An 11,539-nucleotide genomic window follows, 5' to 3' on the forward strand; every position below is an offset into this window, starting at 1 on the left:
TGTTAGTGAAGGTGTCCGGAATTTTGATAGTTCATATATGGCAACCCTATTTTTATGTCTATCTTTACTTTCAGGGATTACGTATGCTTAGTCCATCTCTCTCTCTCTCTCTCTCTCACACACACACACACACACAGAGAGAGAGAGAGAGAGAGAGAGAGAGAGAGAGAGAGAGAGGGGATTATTAATAGACAGATCCACGAGTATCTTTTTCAGAGACTTTATTATGTACTTTCCAGTTGCAAAATTATGAGAAAATGATTATCTTAACTGATTGTTGCAGTGGTCAGGGCGACAGACTGACCCACACACTTCCACTTGGCTGCACACACACACACACACACACACACACACACACACACACACACACACACACACACACACACACCTACCAAACATCTCATCCACGAAACTAAAAATCACAAAGTACAAAATAAATTTCAGATTATATGCATGTTAATCGTTGGGTAAATTTACAAACATCCTGGTCCGTGAGAGTTCTTCCGTCCAACACCAGCGAGTGACAGGGACACGCACAAGCCCTAACACTCCAAAGAAAACACATCCCTTCCCCCCCATGGCTGGAAGACACACCCCTGCTTCCCTCCTCCAAACACAACAACATAAACTCAAGCCAGGGGCCGCCTCACCCCAGCTGCAGGTTTCCCACATCACGAATGAGGTATTTTTCCGATCTCTCGCTCTCGGACGCATTCTCCAACTTACGCTTGAGGTTAACGCGTGCATTCTTCGCCCCAGGACCCTCGCAGGCTTCAGGGAGGAGGTCCGCGCTCTCCTCGCTGTCTGTCGTCTCACTGAGGTTCTCCCCGCCCACCTCTCTCGGTATGACATTGTGTTCTTGCAATTCTAAGTGTCTGTGCTGTGTGGGAGGTAGCATCACCCCAGCCTGGTCCTGCTGGCACTGGCCGAGAGCACCGGTGGCCTTAGAGCCGTCCACAATGGCCTCTACCTTGCTAGTCCTCAAATGTGTGTTTTCCCAGACTGGCGACACACTGGCACTCCCTGATTCACTGTCACTGTAATCCATACTGCTGCTGTGGCCGTCCCTGGAGGGCTCACTGCCTCGCCACTGCCCACTCATACCACTAGTCTTGCTCCTGGCACCACCACCGCCGCCGCTGGGTAGGTCAGGGTGCAGCTGTGCATCACCCCCAGCAGGTCTTGGAGGCAGGTTGTGTGGGCCTGGCAGGTGGTGTAGGGAGGGCCTGGCAGTGGGCTGAGGGGGGCAGGTCCTCACGCTGCACTTCGGAGCCCCAGATTCCGTGTCAACGTCATCTGGAGGGAACAAAGATGAAGATGTCTAATGATCTCGTAAAATTGTTTTTGCAAATAGGTACCACCTCACTCAGAAAGCAGGTACCTTAGACATCCAGGTAATTGATCCCTTTTTTTGTACACCACAAACCAGGCCAGCTATCCCACAAAGGGTGACCTAAACAAAGCATCACACACACACACACACACACACACACTTAACCACATCCCCAAGTGGAGAGACAGTCTTATGGAAAAACCTCTTACTACACCCAAGAGGTACACCACAGCAAGCCGCATACATACATACATACATCCTTTACCTGTGAATAGGAGATGTTCGGCCACAATATCCATGTACTCATCAATGGAGAGAGAGAGCACCTGCAGCATCTCATCCAGGCTGGGCATTGGCTGCATCCCCACCTGCTCTGCACTGAAGGAGGTGAGGCTGTACCGGTCTGAGATTCCTCGCCTCTGACACTTGTTCCCTTCCCCTACAAAGCTGAGAGGAGAGGCAGGGTGAGGGGAGGGAACAGCTGGCTGGATCCTGACACCTGAAGTACACTATATCAAAATGAGGTGGAGAGCTTAGGTGAGGTGAGGTTTAAGATGCAATGCTGCTGATGCTTGGGTCCATATTTTAAAACACTTGTTCTCTCAGCACTACTATTTTCAGAGGGCATATTGATGATTAGCTGGGTTCTCAATACTGTTTCTCCTATTAATAATGTTGAAATCTTGTTTATCTGTCACTAGAAGCATTAAAACTCTTAAAAATGCTTCCCTCTCTCACCAATACTATTTTCAAAACACATATAGGTGATTAGCTGGGTTTTCAAGACTATTTCCCCTGTTAATAATGTAGAAATCTTGTTAATCTGTACTAGAAGCATAAAACCACCCTCACAAGTGCTTGCCCCTCTCAGCACTACTATTTTCAAAGGGCATATAGGTTCTCAAGACTGTTTTCTCTGTTAATAAGGTAGAAATCTTGTTAATCTGTCACTAGAAGCATAAAAACACTCTTAAAAACCCTTGTCACTTCAACTAGAGGCTTTTTTAATATGATGATGTGGCAGAGAAGTATTTCAGAATACAGTAAAATCCCTCTCATCCGGCATTCGAGTATCCGGCAGCTTCAAGTGTCCGGCACATTTTTCCCCAAGCCTTAAAATCAATAAAAAATCAATGTGTACTCATAAAATCAATTAAAATTCCCGCATGAGGCATACTTTGTCCCCTCGCCACCAGAGCGCACTGCTTCGCACCACCCACAGCCCACTGCACTGTGTTTACTCAGTGACTCAGTCCCGCGTGTGCACTGTTTATCGCTTGACGCCTTCATCATGCCTAAAGTTGTAGAAAAGAGGAAGCGTGTTGTGCTTACACTTAAGCAGCTGATCAGATCAGCTGATCTTTGTTATGGTAAGATGTGTGAGTGTAGGTTGGTGATTGTGGACATAATTTCACTTCTATTCAAGTATCCGGCATGTCGGCGGTCCCATTGATGCCGGATAAGAGGGATTTTACTGTATAGTCCTTGTCTCCCTCTACAAAGCTGAGGAGAGGGACTGAATAAGGGGAAAGGATAGCTGGCTGAACCCTCACTGACTTATTACTATTGGAGATCAGAAAGCAAAATATTCAGCACCAAGACGCACGACCCAAAAACTGGGTAACCTGCATCACTGGAAGGTCAGGCTAGAACGTGACAGCTAATGGCAAGGATGCTTAGTTGCTCATCTGACACACGGACAAATCTAAATGACCAAACACTAGACAACCACACTCATCCTTCCCAGCCACACAGGGTCGTGGTTTTTTTTTAATCATCAGCCGCATGTTGGAGCAATGCGATGCCTCAGCTGCACTCCTCTATCACTCAGAGCTTGTGTGCATCAGTGACCCTTTGTCTGCATGCACTCCTCCTCCCACACTGTTGCATATCTAAAGCCTATGTCTAAACCCTATTCAAAAAGACCAGAGTTATCTATCCCTACACTAGCTGCCTATAGTGACAAGGTGACAGCATGAAGCAAATAATCAGAGCCTTGCATTAGTGTTTGCATTTCATCATTTCTCCAAATAGTAAGTCATATTTAGAAACGCCAAATATGAATGGAAGTTGTTTTGGTCCTCTTCTCCTCACCTCTCACTATCCTAAGCAGTGAAAGGTGGTGTTTCGATGCACTCTCTCTCTCTCTCTCTCTCTCTCTCTCTCTCTCTCTCTCTCTCTCTCTCTCACAGTACCCTAACATGTACTTTTTGCTATATATGATGACGAGTGGCTGGACCAGCATGGTGTGGGTGAACCCTGTTATCGAAACTAGGTTGGGCCATGGGAGGCGGGCCAGGATGAAGCCCAGCATGACACAGGAGGCAGCAATCTGTGGGACAAGGATGGTTCAGGAAAAAACGACACAAGTTTAATCTTTCTTACCAAATCAAGGAACTTCCAGATAAAAGAATGATACAGAGACAATACACAAAATGAGCATTATCCCTTTGAAAAAATATAAAGAATGAATGTTTTAAAAATATACACTTTAATATTACACTGGTTAAATTAAGATTAGAAGGGCATCTGATGGAGGTACTGACTAAGTGTTCAAGTGTGTGTGTGTGTGTGTGTGTGTGTGTGTGTGTGTGTGTGTGCGTGACCAAGCTTCCTGTGCTGTACCTGAGCCAGCGTGGTCTTGGGAGGGAAGGCGCAGGTGGTGGCCAAGTCACACACGAACCTGGCCCATTCCTGAGTGACGGGAGGCGCCCTTACACACTTGAGCAGCACAGTGGCGTAGTCAAGAACTGAAGGGAAGGGCACAAGATTACATAGGATTACAAAGAACAGCCAAACAGCAAGAGACCTTAAGAAAATTTCATCACTAAATATTTGTAATAACATGCAAGCTGTTCCTGACACAAAGGCACTGGTCATGTCAGCAGATAAAGTATCAATCAAGGGACGCAGCATCACTGTCTCACTTGTAGGGAGTGCCACGTTGCCCCTGAGTGCCGCCATGATGTGTCCAATGGTGCGTACCACGTGGCCGTAGCAGTAAGTGTCATCTGTGATCCAGCACGCCTCCGTCACTGTCAAGATACACTCCCCCGGCTTGAACCTGAAATAGACGCATGGTTACACACTGAGAGGGAAGAATATCGACTTAAATAAGAACATAAGGGCATAAGGAAATAAGGGAAGCTGCAAGAAGCCATCAGATTTACATTGTGCGGAACATACCTACTTTTTTCCACCCATCATCCTCCTCTGATCAAAATATGAGTTCCTGGCACTGTAATATTGATGCCTTGTAATTCTCCATTTATCCTTCGCCTTTTTTCCCCCCTAAACATTTAAATTTACACCATTATTTCCATGGTTAATGCTCTTGTAACTGCATGTCTCCCCCTCTCCTAAAGCCTTCCTGCACAAAACTTTCTACTACCTCTCTCCTCTATTCTCTCCACCTGAAGATAAAAGCATGTGAAGCAGCAATCAGGTCAGTACACACCTGGTGGCCAGCAAGACAGCAGTGATGCCAATGAGCTGCAGCTGGTTACAAGTCACCTGCTCCATGCTCAAGTAGGCTTCCACAATCTGCAAGGCAACACCAACATAAGGAGACAGCTGCTGTGAGATGCGCTGGCTCTTGTTTCACGGACGGACAAAGAGTACCAGTTACTAATATGACCACAGCAATAATACATGTTATCTGGAACAGAATCTGCCTATCAGGACCTTCAGGAAGTCCACAGAAATTATCTAACAAAACAAGAGCAAGATAGAACCTGGCTATCTCTCAGCTTCAGGAATATACATAAGGAGATCCAGAGAATTCATCAAACAAAGCCCAGTGTTCGGAAATGCTTTGTTCTCTATTTTCAAAGGCCACAGAGATGATTAGCCAAGTTCCCAAGAAAGTTTTGCCCATTAATAAGATAGAAAGATCATTAACCTGTCACTAGAACCACAAAAAACACCCTTGAAAACTCATGTAACTTTATCCGTGAGCCTTTGAAGGTCGAGGTAAATCACAGAAGTTTCGGAATATGATACAAAACCAGAGCAGGACCTGAGTGGCAGCGTGGAGGATGTGGGAGGAGTGCAGCCTGATGTTGGCCACCTCACACAGCCAGTCAACCAGGACGTGGTGCATGTGGGGCGTCACCTGCTGCTGGTACCGGAGGGCATAGTACGTGCGGGAGGGGGGGCTGCTCTGGAGGAACTCACGGATCTCTGGCAGACCTTGGATTTGAGGACATCTGCGGGGAGGAATGTTTATCACTACCAACAGGATTATAGATACTGGAAGGAAATACTTATCACTGCCAACATGATCTTTGATACTAGGGTAGTTTTTCTGATAAGGAGACTAGTGTAGGGTAACAAATTGCCTATAAAGGAAATCTATCAATCTATCTATATATCAGGCTGGCAATCCCACACAGGGATGGCCTAGACAAAGCAACACAAACTCATTCACAAATCCTTCGCACTCTTAGCCACGTCAGCCCCTGGTGGAAAAAATATCAAATACAAAACTATTATTCCTACACCAGACACACCTACCACAATAAATGCAGCGAGACAAGACTACTCACAATAAGCACAGTGAGTCCTGAGAGGCGATTAACCACTCACTCATTCACTCACTCACTCGCTCACCTTGACGTAGCCAGGAAGTGTGAGAGGGTGAGTGCCGCTGGGTAGTATCCGGTGAGGCACATCTCCCGCATGTCCCTGATTGCCTGCAACTCAGTGCCGGGGTCCAGGTTGCCCTCACGGTGCCTCTTCTCGTACCGGAAGCGCCAGTGGAGAAGCCGCGCATGGATGTCCCCCTCCTCCAGCGCCTTCTTCACCCAGTTGATCTCAAAGGCATCCGAATGGCTCGCTCCATCCGGCACCACCTCCGAGATGCGGCTCAGCACACGGATGCCCCACGACGCTCCCTTCAGCTGCAGCATAGACAAGTGTGAGACAAGTGTGAGATGAGCATGAGACAAGAGCAGGATAAGCTCAGAAGACACACAAAGCATGGGTGAACCTAAACGGTGATCCTATAGGTAGTCAATGGAGAAATAAAGTGTTGGATATAAACAATGAGAAGTGTTTTCTTGTGATTATAGATACATAATTTAATTCACTAAAGTTTAGCAGTAAAGTTCAATAACAGATACAGCTTTACACACACATTTTCAAGCTGATGATGACACTGCTTGCATCCACCTAGCAGACTGCACACTCAAAAAAATATCACATTATTTTGTCACAGTGTGTATTTCTTCCTCAACTGAGTCTTATATCAATTAATAAAAAAAATCAAGCATAACATATTTATCATTTGTACAACAGGGGCACCACCAGTCTAATAACAACTACTACTCTCTGCTGCTCCTCCCTAACTCTCTGCTTGCATCCACCTGGCACAGTGCACTCACCTGGGCCACGTGGGATATCCTGGTGAAGACAAAGCGCTTGCTGCAGAGAGGCTGAGCACCCCAGGGCGGGCGGTAGAGGAGCCACAGCTGGGAGCGAGGCCCGAGGCTGCCCCCGGTCTCCAGACTCTCAAACAGGGTGAAGGCAAGCTCCCCATTGCGCACCGGCTTGCCCATGGACACTGCAAGGTATGTTAGTTGGTGGTGAAGGACGAGTATCAGGATTGAAGGTAACTAGGGAACAGTGGAGAGACCAAGACCTGGAGACTGTGTGGTAGAGAACAGTGGAGAGACCAAGACCTGGAGACTGTGTGGTAGAGAACAGTGGAGAGACCGAGACCTGGAGACTGTGTGTAGAAGATAAGAAAAGAATGAAAACCAGAACTGCTAGTGATGAAGGATATTCAGAAGAGTGGAAGGGCTGGAGGTAATGTGAGACCAGTGGGAAGATCAGAGACATGGAGACTGTGTAGAAAATATGAGAAGGATAAAAATCTTAACTGACAGACACATTGCTAGGAGATGAAGAACATTCAGAAGAGCATCAAGGCTGAAGGTAACTAGGTCAAAGAGGGCCAGCGTGTGGAGGAAGGTGTGAGAATAATAAACATCAGAACACCAAGGCACACATTTCTTTGTAAGACCCTGGCACAGAACAAAAAAGATCCATTGAAGGTGTCAGTTCTCAAGGAGGGTAGTCAAAATGGTTATCCAGAATTCAAGAAGTGTCTTGAAACTTTTCTCTTAAAACAGCTGAGTATCTTAAAACCTCCCTCTTGCAACAGATAAGTGTCTTGAAACCCCGCATCTTGAAACAGCTCAAGTCAGTCAGGGAAAATACAGAAGCAATAAACTACTGTATTTTGTCACTCCCCCTCAGCTCACAATGCAGCACCTGACAAACAACAACTACTGATGCATCACTCCTAGCCCATCTCACCTCCCTCATTGTAGAGCAGTGCCACTACCAGCTTGATGCTTGCCTCCACGTTCCCACACTTCGCTGCTCTCTCAAACCACCGCCATGTCTTCTCGTTGGGCCAGAGCTCCTGCAAGAGTGACAAGGGTAATGCCTCACCTTGATGGATGCTACACAGACACTACACTGCACTGCAGGTATTTAAAGTTTGCTCTAGTCCATCTTGCTCTCCATGATGTCTTTTAATGTAATGAATGAAATATATTACAAGTTCAACCTCCAATGACACATCTTTATTAAGCAGTTACAATGAAATCATACTGTAACCTTAAATTAAACCACTTTTGTAAACAATGAGAAAACAGTTACTGCAGTCAAAGAATTCAAGCAAAAATCATCACAAACAGACTAGGAGCTCCACCTTGGTGTGTACTCTGGACCACAGCAGCGGGGACTCTTCAATGAGGCTCTTGAGATAGGAACTTGTGGCCAGCAGAGTGGTGAGGTCTTGCAGGGACACGTGACTCAGCACACGGTACACCAGCTCCAGTGGGATGCCCTCCACCCCGACCTCGCTCCACCCGGCACCCATTCTTCCGCCTCATGCACCCTGGCACAGAAGAGAAATAAAAAAAACATGAGATTATTATTTTCTTTCTTTTTTTTCTCTCTTTTTTTTTTTTTTTATATAAGATCCTATGGTATTTTATGTCCTCTGTCCTGACCAGATGAGAGAACCCAGCACTCACCTGTCTCAACACACCCTGCTTGTATGTGTTGGTGCTGCACAAGATACATAACTCATTCCTTTGTTCTGCCAAACCCTTAACTAACACTACTTCCAACAGACTGGGGTACCTACAGACTTGAGCTTCACTAATATTTCACAGGTAATCTCCTTTCCTTGTTTGACTGGCCAGGATAACACAGCAGTCAGCTAAATGAGTACACCAGGGGAGTAAATCTGTTTCCAGGACCCCTGAGGCACTGGAGGCTCCCAACAAGGACACGAAACACACAGGGCAAAAAAATAGCCTTCACCTCAGTCCTGGAGAACCATCATCAACTAGCATATCACCAAGGTCTTAAGAGCTCTCAGTCCTTCATCCACGCACTGTACATTTAACCAGAGATAATGAAAATAAAGAAACATAAGAGATAAATAGAATCTCTCGCAAACTCATCACAGTGACGGGAGAAGTTAACATAAAGCCCTTATTTCTCCTTCATCGCCCCATATGTTACTATTCACACTTATGCAGCGAGAAGGAGAAAGGTCGAGAGAGAGAGGGAGCGGAAAAACAGCAACCTCACCATAGAAATAAGGGAGATACGGTGTTCCTATCTGCCAGTATATTGAGAACGGTCACCCATCCAAGTGCTGACCAGGCCCACTGTTGTTTAACCTCGCTGATCGAAAAGAGAGAGGGAGAGGGAGGGAGGGAGGGAAGCATCCTTACCATGGGATTAGTGCTGCGGTGGTGATGCTGTGATGATGCTGTGGTGTACCTATCTCTGGCCTCGCCCGCCTCCTTCACTCCCACAGTTCTCTTAATCCAACGGCGCTTCACACTCGCTCCTCATTCTCCTCCTCCTCCAGTTCTTCCTTTCCCCTTTCTTCCCAAATCGATGTGTTTACTTCTTTCAGTGGCTTCACAATAGCCTCCCCAAATATACACTGGGAAGGGAGCACTAATCGAGTGATTTTCCTTTCTTTCTCCTCTCCCACTCCCGTCTATGCCCGCCAGTCTCCCACCACAACAATATCTCAATACTGTCTTATAATCCCTCTCCCTTTGTGCATTTACCCTTCCCTTGCCCCATTTAACCGTTCCAAGCCTTAATAGCAATGCATGAGGGTCTTTATAACCATCATAGGAGAGAAGGAAAGAGTAAATTTTGATAGTTGTACCAGTATCAGTACTCTTATAATCTCTCTCCCTCTGTCACTTATCTATTTATTATCACACAGCACTAAGAACAATGTGTGGGTCTTCATAAGCATCTACAGGACAGAAGGAAGGGGTTTCTGCAAATATGTCAATCTATTGGACAATGCGGTGGAAAGTACTTGCAAAAGAATAATTATATTGACATCCTGCGAAAGAGAATTATATAGTTCTCCTGCGAAAGGGGATTTATATAGACCTCCTGCGAAATATAATCATATAGACCTGCGAAAAAAAAATTATATAGATCTCCTGCGAAAGAAATATATAGACCTTGCGGATGAGAATTATGTAGACCTGCGAAAGAATTATATAGATCTCATGCGAAAGAATTATATAGACCTGCGAAAGAGAATTACACAGACTTGGGAGTGACTGAAGAACTGAAGAACGCCTCTAGACACGTTATTCAGCGGAAACCTGTTTTTTTTTTTTTTTTCGCACAAGATTTGGATGGTTTGGTCTCCCGCTCGCTCTTCTACTGCAATAGGGAAGCGCCATCACCAACACTGACATCCTCACAACCTCATCTATAAGAACTGCCGCAGCAGCTCTTGAAGACTGGACTGCCTCCTTCAGCCCTTCCAAAAACTCACTAAAAGGGCTGCCAACACCACAATCCGCAGTCAGGATTCGCGGAGTAGTCCTTTAATCAATATTGCCCGCCTTCTTTGGGTTCCACATCAATGGCCCTCGTCTCCGTACGTCATGCTGCAAGAAGCTACCAGTAGACGTGATGGAAAAGGTTACCAGCATCCGTTGGGAGGCTGATAGGGAAACTCCTCTTGCAGCATTGAGTGGAAGATACAACTTACCTAATATTTCAGCTCCTTTTTTGTAGTTATACCTGGAGCGCCCCCCCCCCCTCTCTCTCTCTCTCTCTCTTAAAGGCTAAAGTAAAACAGTATATCCTTGCGAATATTTAGAAAAGAAGAAGAAGAAGAAGAAGAAGAAGAAGAAGAAGAGAGAGAGAGAGAGAGAGAGAGAGAGAGAGAGAGAGAGAGAGAGTTCATTTCTACCTGATACCGTTTCCTTCTAACACGCCCAAAGGTTCAAATCAAACAGCATATCCTTGTGAATATTTATAAATACAGTAACCTTTCATTTTAACAACTTTACTGAGGAATGGAAGGTGGAGCGGAGGCAACCATTGTAGGAAACGAAAGTGAATTAAAAATAAATGATATACGTTCTCGTTTCAAAAGTTTATTTCCCCATTCAACCAAAAAAGGTCTTATAATAGGTGAAAATGAGTTTTCATGTATATTGAATTATTTGTCAGTTATTGCCCACGTATTTCCAGGTAAGACAAGAAAAGAAAAGAAATGAAATAAATAAATACAAATAAATAAAGATGAATAACTAAATAATGACGATAAAAACAAAATTAAAATAAAATAAACATTAATAAAATGAAGCTAAATACGTAAATACAAAAAAGGGACAAAAAAAAAAAAAAGTGCCACACACCAATATATACTCTTCAGAACACTCAGCATCATAAAGCACTGGAATAATTCACTAGGAAGCAACAAGTCACCTCCACATTATCTTTGTTTGAATCTGAATTTCCAAACTGCTCTATGGCAGGGGTTGGTAACCTGTCAAAGGCCACAAAGATTATAGCTGGGTATTAGTGGGCAGTAGGTGGACTGTCCCTTTCCACCAGGGGCAACAAGGCTATACGTGTGTGTGTGTGTGTGTGTGTGTTGTCTAAGCTATCCCATATTGGACTGCCAGCTTGATCTATTGGCTTGTATTCTAAAACGCTATTGCTCTCATCGCCGCTATTTTGAAAAGCCACGAGATGATTAGCCAGGTTCTCAAGTGCGTTTCTCCTGCTAATAATAAGGATATCTTTTTTAATTTGTCACTAGAACCATAAAAAAACTCTTAAAAACTTGTGTAACATCAATTAGAACCTTAGGGTATATGGGCAGAAGCGTTTCAAAATTTG

The 11,539-nt window shown here is 45.1% G+C and overlaps 1 protein-coding gene across 2 annotated transcripts; it reads right to left on the minus strand.

Annotated features, from left to right (window-relative positions):
• Window positions 1-204: 204 nt before the first annotated feature.
• Window positions 205-9,409, minus strand: LOC135091289 (cyclin-F-like). 2 transcript variants are annotated; one of them, XM_063988782.1, is made up of 12 exons: window positions 9,094-9,409; window positions 8,055-8,243; window positions 7,655-7,763; window positions 6,718-6,896; window positions 5,945-6,234; window positions 5,352-5,541; window positions 4,791-4,876; window positions 4,261-4,397; window positions 3,959-4,083; window positions 3,541-3,665; window positions 1,599-1,780; window positions 205-1,296 (listed from the first exon to the last, which is right to left on the minus strand). In XM_063988782.1, exons 2-12 carry the CDS (start codon window positions 8,223-8,225, stop codon window positions 647-649), a joined length of 2,244 nt encoding a protein of 747 aa, XP_063844852.1. In that variant the 5' UTR covers window positions 8,226-8,243; window positions 9,094-9,409; the 3' UTR covers window positions 205-646. The 2 variants fall into 2 exon arrangements, with proteins under 2 accessions (XP_063844852.1, XP_063844853.1); XM_063988783.1 differs by lacking the exon at window positions 9,094-9,409 and adding an exon at window positions 8,948-9,019.
• Window positions 9,410-11,539: the final 2,130 nt, after the last annotated feature.

This window comes from Scylla paramamosain, chromosome 37 (assembly GCF_035594125.1).
Source record: "Scylla paramamosain isolate STU-SP2022 chromosome 37, ASM3559412v1, whole genome shotgun sequence".
In the NCBI taxonomy this organism is placed as follows: Eukaryota; Metazoa; Arthropoda; class Malacostraca; order Decapoda; family Portunidae; genus Scylla; species Scylla paramamosain.

Excerpts from the sequence above, each read along its gene's own strand:
- LOC135091289 (XM_063988782.1), bottom strand. The coding sequence starts at position 8,225 with ATGGGTGCCGGGTGGAGCGAGGTCGGGGTGGAGGGCATCCCACTGGAG. Across the intron at positions 6,897-7,654 it reads ACTGCTCTACAATGAGGGAG|TGTCCATGGGCAAGCCGGTG; the intron begins GTGAGATGGGCT and ends CATACCTTGCAG. Across the intron at positions 4,084-4,260 it reads CAACGTGGCACTCCCTACAA|TTCTTGACTACGCCACTGTG; the intron begins GTGAGACAGTGA and ends CCTTCCCTTCAG.